Genomic DNA, 15,948 nt, shown 5'->3' with positions numbered 1-15,948 from the left:
GATTAACACTGCTAATCTGCCAGTTGGAAGGAATCCCAAGCTGAGAGGATCAGAACTCCTCCAGAAATCTGGCACTTGGCTGATAATGTCTCTGGCTAAATGTCTTATGAGGCTTACAAACACAATACGCATACAAGACGTGCCTCGAGTTATCTCTCCTGGTCCAGTGTTGGAGGCTTTTGCTGGCTATTCTGTATCTCTCTGCAACCCTTGCCTTTCAGAATATGTTTAAGCCTTGACTGGTGGTGGCTTCTTACAGACGTTCTTATCTCCATTCCCCACTCTCATACAGTATTTGCCATGTTACTTAAAACAGTTTCTTTTTAGTTATGCTATCTTTCATTAGCATACCAATACAAGACCTTCTATTATATTCATATACACTTTTTTAAGCTACAGACTTGTACTCATGCTCCTTACAGTCAAAAGCACATATTAGACTTGTTTTCTAACTTGTTTCTAAATATGAAACACCTTTACAGTTTTTCTATGATAAAATTAATATTATGTCCATATCACTGCTCTTTAATGACTGGTACAGAAGGACTGACAAGCCTGCTCAGGGCTGGAGACACCACTAAGCCGGAGGCAGAAGAATAGATCCCAAAAAATTTCTGGCTGGATTTTCACTTACAGATATGTTTGGAACTATACAGCAGTCTTTACCTAATACTATATTGAATATCCTTCAGCAATCCCTAGTTTGGGAACTGCAGAAAATGGAACTCCTCTGATTGTTTTTGGCCTATAAGTTACTTTTGACATACCCATGCGTATGTATGCGAGTGCCATCCTGTATTCCCTCTCCACAGACCATTTCTCTGAAGAAACCATGGTTTTGTGTAATTTTTTAGCTATGAGCATTTAACAATTCTGTAATCATTCCCAGTCTCTGTAAGAGCAGTAGGTGCTCTGTTGTTGCCTTTTATAGAAGACTTACTAATTCTGATGTGTCCTTTTTTAAATTGTTGATAGCACTTGACGATTCATTAGTAATAAAAATGAGTTGATTAAAGACGGTCAGCTTTAAAATCTCTTTTATATGCCATAACTTAACTTGATTGAATCCTGGACTCTATTAATTGCTATGACTGAGCTTTCTTGGCATTTTTGTCATTTCATTTCCATAATCTAACCTGGGGCCAGATCATATTCCCTTACGGGAAATCAGTGTGTGTTTAGGCAGGTTGGTTCAGCAGTAGACTTCACTCATGAAGTTCCTGCTAATTCTTAAGACTGTGGGGCAGAGTCACAAACAGACCAGCTCCTTTTTGTTTCTCAGTGATTTGTGCGTTCATGTGCACAAATGCCCATGCATGCAGATGCCTCAGGGCAGCAAACTCTGTCCGTGTTGAAAGAGGAGAGGGTAGAAATTTCTAGGGACACTTGATTCTCTTTTTGTTTCTGTAGAGCTGTGTAAGATGCACGTAGATGATTCCAACTTGTTTATAGCATATGTGGCCTTTAGGTTTTTTTATGCCTTTTTTAATGTTGCTGTTTTGGGAAATAACACTTGTGTGTCATAATCTCTGCCATTTACACCCAGTAAATTTTGTATACGTTGGCCAATTCTAGCTAAATTTAACAGGAAATAGAGCTCTCAGAGGTATTATGTTTCTAGACATGGCTGCAGTAAAAGAAGATGAGTTGAACAGAAACTGTTAGCTATGTGAAGACAGAGGGACCTGCTAGCCATTAGTTCATGTGTGCTGGTTGACCAGGAGGCCCAGTTGGACCCCACTGATTCCAAACTGGTCAAACTAGGGCTGCCTCTTGCCAGCCACATGTGTAAGAGGGGACTGAGAGGAAGTGGAACATGGTTATAGAACATGGGGGACAATCCACAGAAATTAGACTTTGCTCTAATGGTTACAGAATAAAGGGATTCTTAATCATACTGTTACAAATCAATAGTTATTTGCAGTGTAGTTGACTAATTTTCAAAATGTTTTTACAAAAAAGATTGCACAATTGAGACTAGTTATGAATAAGTTTCCAAAGTTAGCGTTGATGAAAATTCTAGACCATGACTGGAATTTTTATTGATGCTACATAGCATGACATGAAAAATCTTTAAAAGTGCTTTTGACAAAGAAATGTATTGAAATAAAAGTCAGACCTTAATTGTTGTACAAAAGCAATATAATCATCTGTAATTGAATTGTCGGAAATGCAAATGTTAGCATCTTGACATTTACCATTGCTGTTCTGTCTTTTCTAATTATCTTTATTAAAGGCTGAAATTAACAAAGGAAATGGCTGAAAATTAGGAATGGTTTGTTACATTAGGTGACATTTACTTCTTTGATACCCTTTATCTTGAGTTGGAGCTTGATGTTCAATTATTGTCTCTCTTCTAGGGAATTGCACCAAAATTGAGATTTTCTACAAGCTCCCTTATTACAGAAAGTCTGTTAAGCTCAGGAAAGAGTCACATACAGGTTAGCATAATTTAATTGTTTGCAATTTAATTTCTAGATTTAATATTGATAGCCTTGGTTCCAATTTTTGCATGTGCTGCTCACTTCAAACTTTTCTCATTCTTTTGTTGTGGTTAAAGCAGTTATCATGGGTGCTTGACAACTTGATTAAATTTTTAATCAAGTATGAGTAAAGAGTGGGTTTGGTGCATGACAGTAAATGCTGAGAGTTCCTTGAATCTGAAACAATTATCAGCTGCTATGTTCTATGATCAGCTGAAGTGTCAATCCCTGGTGTATTTGTAGGTGGGAAGATGCCTTCTCACCATTTCTTACTGACACTTAAAATTAAGGACAAAGAAAGCTAGGTAAAGTCAGAGAAGGTACATTATCAAAAACAAACCAATTAATTTAATTGTTTTACATAACAATATCAGTAACAGTAATGGAAATGAAGATTTTTGTTGAAAAGGCTGTCATCAATATTGATCTGGAAATGCTGCTTCTGCAATGAGCAAAGTTAAAGGTGAAGTAGCTGAAGAGACTGGGGGGAAAAAAGCCCCCTCTGATGTGTTTGTTCATTTGGTAGCACTCTTCTCTGGTCTCACAGTTTGGAGTTTTGGTTGGGTTTCCTGGCACAAGCTGTCACGTAAAGTTACTCTTATGTCCTCCTTTTTTTGCTGTATTATTGAAAAATGGTGCAGCATCATTAAAATGGAATGGTTGTCAGGAAGGCTTGCGTGCAAAGAGGCTTAGGTGACTTTGACCTGTTTGTGGCATTGCTAATTAGTTCACTGAGAAGTTTCTTCCAAATTTAGCTAACAAAATGTATTGAGACACTTAGATAAAGAATAAAAAAATCAGTGAAAATTGTCATTGTCAGAAAACTAACTTCACTGAAGGTGACTTCAATAAGGACAGTTTGATTTAAAATATAAAATGTCCTTAAAACTATTTAATATGTTATGAATGGCATATCAAATTTGCATGTGTTGCAGTGAAGGTCTAGTTTCACGATTGGTGTAAGCCAGAAGAAGCACAGCCTACTTCTGGTGAAATTGAAATTAATCTTAGAGAATTAGGTTAGGTTTTGTTTGGGCCAGTTCCATAGTCTGGCTCACTACCAGCTGCAAAAGTGCTAGTACAGGCATGAGAAAGACAGTGGCATGAATAGTCTGTGTGGTGCCAGATTCAAACTATATTGATGCAAAACAAACACACAACCTCAGCCTCATTCATTGTTGAGTGTAGAGGGAAAAGAAAGGCTTGAAGGCTTAAGCTGCACATTTTGTTTCTGGGTTCCTCTGAACTGAAGTAGTGCATGCAACATTCAGATTTAAGACTAATGTCAACTTCCTCAGGCTTGAAAAAGAATTTCTAAGAGGAAGAAAAGTCTTGCTATACCATTATTTTTTTATCTTTTATAACCTGTGAATTTGGGCCAAATTTGACCAAAAAGCCTAATTATCTATACTGCGGTATTCAAAGTTAAAACATGCTGCTGACTAAGTAGCCTGATAAGAGTTGGATAATCTAGAGTGCCTTGACCTATAAAGCTTGTAGAGTAATTGAATGCTCATTTAATGTCGGGAATTACAAAGAAATGATAATGTATTTCAAACAAAACTTCAGTGTTGGAAACAGTTTCCCAGAATTTGAAATCGGTCACTGAAGAAGTTAATAGTTACTTGAGGGGGGTGTCAGTCCTGATTGTTAGGTAGGCTTTGCTGGTAACAACAACAAAAACTACAGCAGCACCACCCCTATCCTATGTTGTGGGAAGGGAGGTGGTGAGGTTGGTTGGTCCTCCACTTTTCTTTATTCTGCTGTATGTAGGTATTTTAAGAGATAGACTTCTAAGGCAATATTTGATAATGGTGGGATTTTTATAAGTTTTAGCTACAAAATCCATATTTTGGATGTCAAGTGCCAGTTGTACAAACAAACAGCTGCTTTGCCTCTTCTTTTGCAAAAGTATTCACACGATTTGAGAGGATCTTTGGAAGATAGTCTTTAAAGTTTTTTGGGTTTGTTTGGGGGGGGAGTGGCTTTTTTTCCTAAACATAGCTTCTTGATTATAACTCTTTAAAGAACTAGTAAATTCACCATGATCCAAGAAAATATAAATTTCAGAGAATGTAATTACACTTCTTGTGAGGCTTTAGGCAACTCTAAATGCATATAATTTAAACTATTAAATAGGCTTCTATTTTAATTTATGTATTTTATTTTAAATGGTAAGAATTTTAAAAGGTTAAAAAAAAGGTTTAAACAGATGAAAAAATGCTTCAAATCTGTGTATGTCCAACCCAGGTAAGGTTTGTGTTAAATGAACTTGTGACAAATTTCAATTTAATTTTTTACAGTCCTGTACACTGTGTGAGAAAGCTAATTGGGTACGTATCAGACCCTTAACCTTAACATCTAACATGTAGTAATGTGTGTTTTAACCTCCTTCTGGTTTCAGAGAAAATGGTAAATACATTGTTGTTTTTTAAATTGCTGTTTGATTATAGTTTTGTGAGAGGAACTTCAGCTGACATGGCATCTATTTCTGTTAAAATTATTAGTTCTCTGTTTGTATTATTTTCAGTGATCGTTGTTCTGCATGCTGACAAACCAGATAATTTCTCTTTTTCACTTTAGGGTGATTTGAATAGGGTACATCACTCAACCCCAAATGGAAAATTGCAAACAAAGTTACCAAAGAAAAATACTCTTTCACCTGAGAAAAGCAGGCACAGCTTAGCACCAAAGAACTACGAGCAGCCTACAATAGCTTCTAAATCACGTTCTCCATCTCCATACACGAAAAGACGAATGTGTGAGCTATCAGAAGAAGCCAGGCAACGACTGGCCCATTTAAACCTTGGTCCTTACGAATTCAGAAGAGAAACTGATAAACCTCCATTTGTAGTTAGACGGGTTTGTATTCTCTCCAAAGTGCTTCCAGCTTAAGCTCAGATCAAATATTGTTCTTTTACTAAATACTGCTCAAAAAATTCATTCAGCTCTTAGTTTAGATGAATAATTTTTCTCTCCTTAACAGTCTGTCACATAGTGATTTAAATGTAAAATTAACTAAAATAAAATTTCTTTTATCCGCATTAGTAACAGACAAAGATCAAATTCTTTCATGAATATCTTGGTTAAATTCTCTGAGGCCCCATTTCTTTTCTTTCAGCGCACTAGACAGGATAATAGGTGTATAAATTCAGCTTGGAAGTAATTGATATTGGTATTAAAAATTCCTGAATAAGACCTTAAAGAAAGAATGTCTAGTCACATTATGAACACTTATACTTCCTCTCTTTCAACTTTTTTTATGTTGGCATCCTATGATCTTTGAAACACTTCCTTTGCTCAGAGCTACATCTCTAACACTTTGACTTAGAGTTCATAACCAACCTGACTTTAGTACCCGCATAAGGACTTTTTGCTAACCATACGTGAAAAATTGTTCTGAAATTAGGTGGTACTTTAAAGAGACTGTGTTTAAGTGCTTTAATACGAAGGGGCCAGATTTCCCAGCCTCTTGGAGGATCATATTCTCTTTTTTTTTTTTCCCTTAATTTTTCTTATGATTGCAACAATCCTTTATTTTTAGAAAACCACTTTGAATGTGTAGGGGCAGAAATGGGATTGTTCTGATTCTGTGCTATGACATTATGATTTGTCTACAATTCTGGACACTCGTCACAGCCATTGAGATAATTTAGTGTTTAATTAATTTGCTTCTCACTTTATTTAGTTTTTTTTCTAGTTTATGTACAAATGAATTAATAATATCTTGTCAAATTTTAGAATTCTTTTCCAAGTCTTATTCTACGTATAGGTACCTTTTAGAAGTTCAGATTAGCCTTAATAAGCCATTAATCATTCATCAACCTACTGTTTATCTCTCTCAGATATTTTTCTTTTAACTCCTTTTAACCAATTCTTCTGGTTTTTGATCTACAGGTGAAGTTCACAGTTTAATTATAGCATCTTTAAACACTGATTATTGATTTTGATTGCTTGGTTATGTTTGTACAGACAAGGAAAAAGCTTGTCTCTTAATGTACCATATCCTGACTGTCATGGCCTGTCTAGATTGAGAATGCTCCATTTAGGGCATCTTTACTGCTGAGGAGTCTTTTGGCCTGGAGATTTTGTGTTACATGAAGATTAAAATTAGATTATGTTAAATGTAACTTTTTTAATTAGGAAGAGATTCAGATCTCTCTTGGTGAGATCTGAACTGTTTGGAATAAATATGAGATACCAAGAATTGTTTAAAAAGACTGCAGATGTTATAGATGAAGGAGAAACTATCTGCATTTTTTTCTTTGAGCAATATGATATTCAGAGTTTTCTAGACCTTTCTAGCACTGTTTTTGTTTATGCACAGTAACGCTAATAATACACATAATATGAGCAAAGTGTTGTGAAAATAGTTTTAAATAGTATTTAAATAAGAATAAAATTTCAGAAAGGACTAGATGTGATCTTATGAATGAAAACAGAAAAAAATAGGAATTGATACATCTGATACTGAGCATTTTAACAGTATTTTTGCTTCAGGTTGAACAACTAAGTCCTGGTATTAAACTTCATACCTGGTGTCCCACACGAGAAAGCGCAGCGGAAGCCTGGACCAAGGTAGACCATGGTCAGTATTTTCTACTATATATCTCATTAATGCTTTTGTTTTCTGCAGTAGTTTAGTGAGGTTATTTTGGTTTGGGGTTTTTGTTTTGTTTTTTTATTTGCTATAAAAAAGTCAGTCTATAATGGATAAAAAGCTGTTCTTTCTTCCTAGGAATAGAAAGAATACTGAATAAGCTACTGCTGAAAAAGGTGGTTTTGAATAGTTCTTGACCTCATGAAACTTGGAACATAGTTCTACATGATATGAAAGTAGGAGTAAAAAATACCAAAGCCCAGGCGGGCACTCTGTTTCACTCCACTTCTTTTGATGAGTTGGATAGTGGAGCAAATTGCACCACAGTCTGTGGGTGTGTTGATCAGGTTTGGAGTATTGATCATTTTGAAGTTCAAGGGCTCTGTTGCTTCAAAAATGAATAATGTTTATTTCAGCAGTATTAGTGAGTAGTGGATCAGTGACTTACCATTATTAATGAGCATCCAGGATGTGCTCCAATATCTGCTTCGGCATTCATTGGTATCAGTAAGTGAGGGTTTAATAAAAGGTGTGGGACCAGAAATTTAAGGAAGTACCCTAAAACTTGATTTTATTGCATATGTTTGGCAATATGAGGATTTTAATGAGTCTCATCAGTATTTGTTTGTTATGTGTGCTCTGCCTCACTTTTATTGCGCCTCCTCACTAATTATAAATTGTTATATAGCAAATCATTATGAACTTGTTATTTTACATTTGTTCTTTGTAGTAGCACTGGGTGCAGGATTTTAAAGGTTTCACATTCCCTTTGGGGTCATACTTACCAATCTGTAGTAGCTGGATAATGTAACAGACCTATTATCATCTGGTACCATTGCATACTTAAGGAAATGAGTTGGTGGTTTCTGGCCAGTGGTTAGACCAACATCTACCTCACTGTTAATATCCAGAGGATTCACTGGTCACCTGCCTGTGTCTTGAGGCTTAACTGTAACTTCTGAAAAAAACCAGATTCCTAGGATTAGAAATCTTAATACTGACAGTACAGTTTAGTCCTTTTTTACTTTCGTGCAGGTAGCTAACAGAGGGGTGTCTTTACATTGCTGTACAGCATAGAAGTACCTCTTTGGGCTTGGGTGACAGTGTGAGGGTTGTTCAGTACAGACTGATATAACTGATCAAGAAGGCAGACATAATTTAACGTCAGACCCTCAGGGATGAGGTGCGTACTGACATGAGTGAAACATCCTAACCTGGTGTGGACCTAATAATTTCCCCACATATGTTTCCATGGGCTTTGTACTCGTGTTTGTGGGTCAGTGGTGAGGGAAGGAATGAAGAGGTGATAGGAGGAGGAAGAGGTGGTCACAGGGAAGCTTGTTCAGAGAAGATTAGTAAGGTAGTGTAATGTACATGAGAATTTTTGGGAATGGTAGAGCTTGATTTTATATTGATTTAGGCAATTAATAGCTTAACAAAATATGCCACTTCTGTCTATGCAGAAGACGGTGCGTACGCTGATTCATTATTATAAATATTGTATTCCATTAAACGTGAAGTCATTGTTTTCAGCTTAAGAAAATGATTTCCTGAAATATTCTGAGGAGACTGTTTAGAATTTCACAATGTATAATGATAATAATAAATTGCTTTAGTACTGTCTGGGAGGAGAGGTAAGCTATTTTGTAAAAGGTTTCATAAAATTTAGGACATTTGGATTTTCTTTTGAATTTGTTCTGGGATGCACCTTTTTTCTTTCTCCAGATCCTTCTCTTCTCGGCAGCTACCGACCCAAGAAAGCCGAAGTGAGTACTCTGAAGTGCTGTTGTTTACACATTGTTTTTTGGGAAGCTCTGAGTGAGAGGGATTGTCTTGCATAGGTATTTTTGAAACTTTATCTGCTGTAGTATCAAAAGCAAGAAAAGGGATGTTTTAAATGTGATCTAACCCAGTTTAGGCCTGCTGACAGATTATTTACAAATAGAAACATGAAACTTAACACACTATAAGATATTCATGCCTGTAGGTACAGAACTTGCTTCTCCTTGGCATTAAGGCTTGTGACAAGGCTGTAGAAGAGCCTTTAGAAGCAGTTTGCATTTGCCTTCCCAGTCATTCTGAGAGCACACGTCATTCTGGAATTGTATGAAAAGGTAGCACTGGTACAACTGGCAAGCCACTGTTCCGTTATTTCACATCCTTCCTTTTTCAGATTTTAGCTGCTTTGTGTATTAAACGGATCTGAAGATTAATGTCAGGGTTCCTTTGGTTTTTGGTGTTTTTTATTCTTTCCATCCTCATTTAGTTGTTTTTGTCTGTGTTCCTGAAGTACTGTAGAAATTGTGGGTTTAGGCATTTAATTATGTGTGTTCTCTTAGATTTCCTAATGGCTGGGAAAACTGATGATAACAGGAAGGAGGAAAGAAGGGGAATTATAAGGATAAACCCCGATATATGTTAAGGGCACTTTTGTCAGATTCTAAACTTTTATTACCAAGGATTGCAGTTTTGTTTACCATGTGAGTCTAATATATTGTGCCACTTCTGGATTGTTCCACGGCTATAAATGAGAAACTGTGAAGAAAATAGAGAATTTCTACTAAACACACTAAATATGTATTTTTTTTTTTTTTTTTTTTTAAATGATGGGTATTTTAAGGTCGTGTCATTTCCCCCATCCCTCTGCCCCTCTCCTGCCCCCCCAATGGGAACATAGCTATTAGGAGCAGTTATTGGAGAATGCAGATAGCTGAGCTACAGGTTAATTCATTGTGTTCTTGATGCCACTAATCACTTGTGATTCTCACAGAATCAGGGCTGAAGAGAATGTATCTTTTTCTTGCCAGAAATATAATATAGCTTTGTTTAAGAGGAGCTGTTTCCCAAAGCCGAGGAAAAAAAACCCTGCAGCCTGGAAAGAGCTAATGAGTAACCTGATTATTCTTGGTCTGGTTTTGTTGTGGGTTTTGGTTTTTTTCCTCAGCTTTGGGAAACAGCTCCTGTAAAAGTCCCTGTGCCAGGTAAAAGGGGTAACCCACGGAAACATTTTAGTGGTATGTTTCAGGTTAAGAGCAACTATGGAAGGAGTAACTAGTATAGTAAAGAGTAAGTAGAAGATGAGTAGATGGGCCTGAGTTTTCCCTTGAGGAACAACAAATCATGAAGGGAAAAAAAAAAAGTCTAAGAATGAGGGGTCCCAGACCAGGAGAAGTCTAAGGTTTGTGTTGTTTAGACTCTCAGGCATCATTCTGAATCTGTGAGATTCCTGGGAAGGGTAAGCCTTTAAGTTGTGCTGTCAGAAAAGGTGATAAAAGGGCTGTTACAGTAGACTTTGCCATAAGATGGTGTGTTAGAAACTAACAGAGTTCTCTGACACTTGTTGGTTTAATTTAGACCAGGGCGCGCTCTATGAAATGAGGGTCCTTGTTCTTTCCCCAGCAAGCAGATCCTCCTGCATGTATATGCAACCTTTAACCTTTTGGTTTGAAAAATAAAAACATGAAAACTGTAAATCTTGGTATTCATAATAAATTTTAGCAAAGTTTGGTGGGTTTTTTTACAGGCAAAATCTACTCATGGAAAAGACTTTGACAGTTCTGATGTTTGCCATGAGGATGTAATCTCAGATCTACCCAAAAGACAGTCCCATTCTGCTGGTTCATTAGAGCATTCAGCACCTCCAGCATTTCAGAAGCATTCTCTAAGTTCTGTGCTAAATCGATCTTCTCTAAGGGAAAGGTAATGGCATGGTTTGGTTTGTGAAATTCTGGGATTATTAACATGAGCCAATGGTAACAGTACTTGTCTATAGTTTATAACTGGCCAGACTATAGTTTGCATGTTTGGAGGTGTGCAGGCTGAAGAGACTGAAAAATCTTTGCTCAGCAACTATGTTGTCGTTTGACTTTTCCTCAGGTGCTGTGTTTGCCATCACCTCTCTGCTTAATGAATACAATCCTAATAATATGGCAATGAAAAGGATCTTTGACTTCTCTGTTGCTAACCTTCTCTGAAACAGTGAAGCCCCAGATTTCAGGCTGCCGATGTCCGTCTCAAATAGAGACTACTTAAATAAATAAATAATCAGTGTTTCAGAGGCAATTAAAATCTCAGGAATGTAAATATAGATACATGTCAAGTAGGCTTTACAGGAGGTACTTGGAAACCTTTTTTCCTTCTGGCTTCTGACTAGTGTTTGTAAGCACATACTTGTGGCTATGCTGTAGTCAGATGTGTGACTAGCGTGCATAACATGCTTGGGCTAGCTTTAATCTAGTCAGTGTATTATTTTCCAATCTTTCTGCTTTATTGACATCCTAAGATTTTGTTTTGTTTGAGTTGAAGTGTGGGCTTCTGCAGCAGTTGTGTGTATGTTAATTGCTGTATTTAAATTAGTTCTCTTAGTAGTCTCCACTGACCCCAATGGGGTTGGAGTGGAGACAGTTTCTAATATCCCTTAGTTCAGTGGATTTCAATCTCTGGGTAAATATTTTGGGCAAGCCTCACAGCTTCAGTGTCTCATGAGGGTGGGATGGAAGAAATGTCAAAAAGCAACAGATTTTTTCATGCTCAAGTCCTCCAGTCCTTCAAGAAGAGTATTCCCTACCTTCTGCTGAGCAGAACATGTACTTGGTGTGCAATGCTTCTAATGTACATTCAGTTTAGTAAGTTACTAGATGGCTTTCTGGGAGCAGAAAAACTATATACAAAGCTGGGCCTGAATAAGCAAATACATAAAATAATTGGGAGAAGCTGGGGATCAAACTGATGTCCTGTCCTAAATGCTGAAGTGTTTACCGAGGCCCCACTTGGAGAGGTACTTTGGTGGCTAGTTCACACTCATTCCAGGCTGTTTCATCCTTGTTACCATTGGTACCTCAGTTAGTCAGTGCTCACAGGGTGCATTTTATAGCCTACACACAGCCTAATGCTTTTTTTCAAAATAGAAAAATTGTCTCAGTTTTTTTCTTTACAAAGAAAAATGACAGATGGCAGATGGGGATTGAATTTTTAATACTCATAAAGATCAAGTTGGTGTTTTAACATCTTCCTCTGCGTGAAAACTTGCTTGTTTGTTGTTCTGTGTAATAGTATTTCTTGAGAACTCTTATACAGACATTAGGATGTATCTAGGGTTTGGAGGAGGTTTCTTTGTTATCTTGTCTACCTCCCCACTCTCTTCTGATAATATTTGTGCATTAGTTAACCCATGTCTGGAGAAGAGATATTGCAATGGTGACTATTTTATCCTTTCTTCAGCTGGACTCCTTTTGGGGAGAGGGCGGTAAATTATAAAATGCATTATATTTAAAGCTGACAGGGTCCCTTATTTTGATAGCAGGAAAGTCTTGTATGTTGTGAGCTGCTGTTAGATGCATAGTAATTTAGTCAACTGCCAGTTAATCTTGAACTTGTCTGAACATTCTTGCTTTTTCTCTTTATAAGCCCCTCTCCAGAAGAGATTTGTGATCTTGTGAAATTATGTTTTTTCTTCTTATTAGAACAAATGTTCTCAGCTCTTTAGAGATGTAACATCTCTTTATCTTAAAGATGTAAGCATTTACTTTTGTCATCAGAAAAAATTCAAAATGAGAAGGTAAAGGGCATAGTCTAAAAAATTTGATCTCTATTTCATGCTGCTGAGATAACAATGATTTTAGCTGACTGTATACTGAGAGTTATACTTGGAATGACAAACATGGATCAGAGGTCAATGTCTGGAAATGGATGCAAACACTGCTGTTTAGATCATAGAAAAACAGAGAAAATCAGTACTACTGAAAGTATATCAGTGTTAGTGTATTTGCAAGAATATAGAGTCTTATCTCACAGTGTTTGGTGTTTATTTCTTCAATTTTATTTTGAATTACAAAGACAAAGAGCTTAGCATATCCAGGCTATTTTTTTTAATGTTAGTCAACCCACAGTCAATATGAAACTTGACTCCCCACCTCAACCTTTAGTTCCTTTTTTTTCTCTTTTTTCTTTTTTTTTTTTTTTTAAAGTAGTGTGAAGTGAATGTCTGCCTTCTTGGGAGTACTTCCCAGAGCCCTGCTGAGTAGTTGTTAAGCCACTGCAATACTTTTCAGTGATACAGAAATTGGGGTTTTGCATAAGGTCCTCTGAGCCCTTTTCTATCCTTTCTAGCAGTTTCCAGTCCCTTTCTGTGAGCCTGCTAGAGACCACAAATCAATCTTCTCCCCTTTTCTACTGGGTTTGAGCCTGAAGCAGAGCTGTAAATAGATTTACTGTTGAACAAGGCAGCAAAGTTTTGAATATTTATTTTTTGTACTTTATTTTTACATTTTTCGTTATTTAGGTCACCTAAGGAAAGCATTTGCTGGTGTTGCAAACTGACACTCAGCAGAGTGACGTGGCCGTACAACTCCACTTCCCATTTTGATTCTAGCTCCTGTGCAGACCAATGGTGCCTACACACTCTTTAGTTCCTGCCCATGATGTGAGGCCAGCAGTGTGTCAATGCAGTTGACTTGCCCCCACAGTCTCGATGTTTCTGTATAGATAAGTAGCCTTTTGTGCATAGATAAGTATCCTGTATGCTTTGTGAAAGAGCATTAGCACTATATTCTCTCAATGCTGCTTCAGGAAAGCAAAATTCAAGTCCAGTCCTTTCTTTCATGATGCGTATACATCCTCATGCACTCCTAGAAGATGGTGTTTTTCTTGGGGACTTACAAGCTAAGCCTTCCTTGCAGCACTGAAACCCTCAGCAAAGTACCTTTCGTAAACAGAAGGAGAAATAGTGAGATGGATTCTGTAAGGTAATGACAGAAGTCCTCTGAATGGAGCTATGTGCTGGCACAAGAGAAATCCTTTTCTCAAGAGGCTACAGCAATCATAGGAGTATTTGACCGTTTCTGTTATGTTGAGAGGCAAAGCTACTTCTCGTGCATTTGGGATCAAAGGATTCTTTTTCCTACTCTGGAAATGGCAGGCTTTTGCTTTTGTTTCCAGAGTGAAGTACAGCTCGATGTCTTTTTTCATGTTCTCCAGGTTATACTGCTGATATGTGAACTTACCTACTATAAAATTTAACAAAAACCTAAGTTCTGTTTGAAGTAAGACAGAGGTTAACTGGATCAGATGCCCTTCTGTAATATTCCTCTATTGTTTTACTACCATCTTTTTACATTATCTTTTTCCAAGTACTAGGGAAATACCAGCATGAAGTTAGATATTACTAATCATAGATATAATGATAGATACTAATAGTTAGATACTAATGAAATACTAGATCCTACATGAACTCCTTGAAAATTCCCGCTATCAGAAGCTTTGGCTTCAGTGGTCTTGACATGTGTCACCCCAGGATCTTGGATACTAGTTTTGTTGCATAGCAAAATCCAGACACAGGTAGTCCACCTAATATTTTAGAGAATGGCATGCATCCTAAGACAGAGTTTACTTCTGTGAGAGTGTATGTTTAAGTTCTGAGAACTTTGTACTACAAAGTGGAGCACTGAAAAAATTAGCAGACTTCTTAGGAAAAAAGCTTGCTCTAGGGAGAGGCTGCAACTAGGTTTCCTGTCTATTTCTAGCCATTTAAAAGTAATTTCTTATTTTTTGGAATTTAGTTTGGTAGTAAGGTTGTTCTTGAATCTTTTGGGTTTATCGGTCTCACCTCTTGGGGAAGTTTACTTATTTTGCATTCTTTAAGCTAACTTCTGGAATCAGCACTTGAAGAGCAGTTATTTCATACTACATTCTGCAAAACTGAGCAGTACCTAAGCCTTGTTTCATATTTTGGACCCACATGTGTACTATTTGTCATCTTCATTGGTTGATTTTGCTGCAGCAGTAAGTAAATTTGAAATTCATTGCTGTCAAAGCTGGTTTGTGTATAAATTAATAAATTCAGAGAAGATAGAAGTAATGGAAAAGCTTCTAAAGAGAATAAGGAGGTGCAGCCCATTTATGACATACTAATGATTTAGTACCAGAATGACTTCAACCTTTTGGGGGCAACTGCTCAGCTAGAGTATTGGCCTTCCTTGAAATCTCAGAAGCTGTCTGCCACTTAAGTTTCACTTTTTGAGGATGACATACCTTGCCACAGTTTTAAGGGCTAGATATGAAACTTAGGAGGGAAAAGAAAGCATTTACTAATTTAAAAACTCAGCACTGAATGTATCTGTAGTGCTTCAAGGCCTAACTGTAAACAGGGCTTTTGAAAGTAAGAGAAACTGTATAGAAAGGATGAGAAATTTTTACTTTTTTTCATTTCTTACTGAAGAGGGAGAGCAAATGGGTACACAGCTAAGCTGTCAGCTTCTGCTTCCAAATATTTAGGCTTCTGTGCTTTGATTTAAGGCCTTGTCTGTGTGTAATTGTTTCTGCTTCATAGTAGTATCCTGACATTGTGAAAGCAGTCTACTTCCTCCACTTCAAATATTGTGAGAACGTAAGGATTTTTATGTTGGTATATTTTAATTACAATTCAGGAACTGGTACGTACCAATATAGTCTCTAAAATGCTTTTGTGCTGCATCTACACTGAGGTTCATAGCCATCAGTCATTTTAAGAAAAAGCAAAACAAAATTGCGTCCTTTACTAAGTAGACCAGTAAAACTCAAGTGTAGCCCATACACTTTAGTGTGCCTCCACACTGACCAGCATACGCTGAGAACCAAGTTCATCGTACTGAATTACCACTTCATGTCCTCTTAAATGAGAATAAAGCCACTTCTCCACTTACTGTGAATGCTGCATAAATACCTACTTGGATATAAAATCTGTGAGATTTTTTTTCTATTTCAGAATTAAATATATTTGGTTTTCTTGAGAATCTCTCTTGTTCCATGTATAAATTCCTGTAGATTGTGGGTTTTTTCAGGTCATACTTAGCTTTAAGAGTTCTTTCTCCCTCTTCCCCCCAATTACAG

General features: G+C 36.9%; 1 protein-coding gene across 2 annotated transcripts in view; it reads left to right on the top strand.

Moving 5' to 3' along the window:
* Nucleotides 1-15,948, top strand: part of SPATA6 (spermatogenesis associated 6) — a 53,403-nt gene that overhangs the window by 20,389 nt on the left and 17,066 nt on the right. For both annotated transcript variants that reach the window (XM_050901372.1, XM_050901373.1), the window contains exons 6-10: nucleotides 2,361-2,441; nucleotides 5,067-5,345; nucleotides 6,984-7,071; nucleotides 8,809-8,849; nucleotides 10,607-10,782. In XM_050901372.1, coding sequence (XP_050757329.1) covers nucleotides 2,361-2,441; nucleotides 5,067-5,345; nucleotides 6,984-7,071; nucleotides 8,809-8,849; nucleotides 10,607-10,782 — 665 coding nt within the window. The remainder of the gene's footprint in view (nucleotides 1-2,360; nucleotides 2,442-5,066; nucleotides 5,346-6,983; nucleotides 7,072-8,808; nucleotides 8,850-10,606; nucleotides 10,783-15,948) is intronic.

Source organism: Gymnogyps californianus, chromosome 8, assembly GCF_018139145.2.
Source record: "Gymnogyps californianus isolate 813 chromosome 8, ASM1813914v2, whole genome shotgun sequence".
NCBI classification, from domain to species: domain Eukaryota; kingdom Metazoa; phylum Chordata; class Aves; order Accipitriformes; family Cathartidae; genus Gymnogyps; species Gymnogyps californianus.
This window is presented reverse-complemented; position numbering and strand designations above follow the sequence as displayed.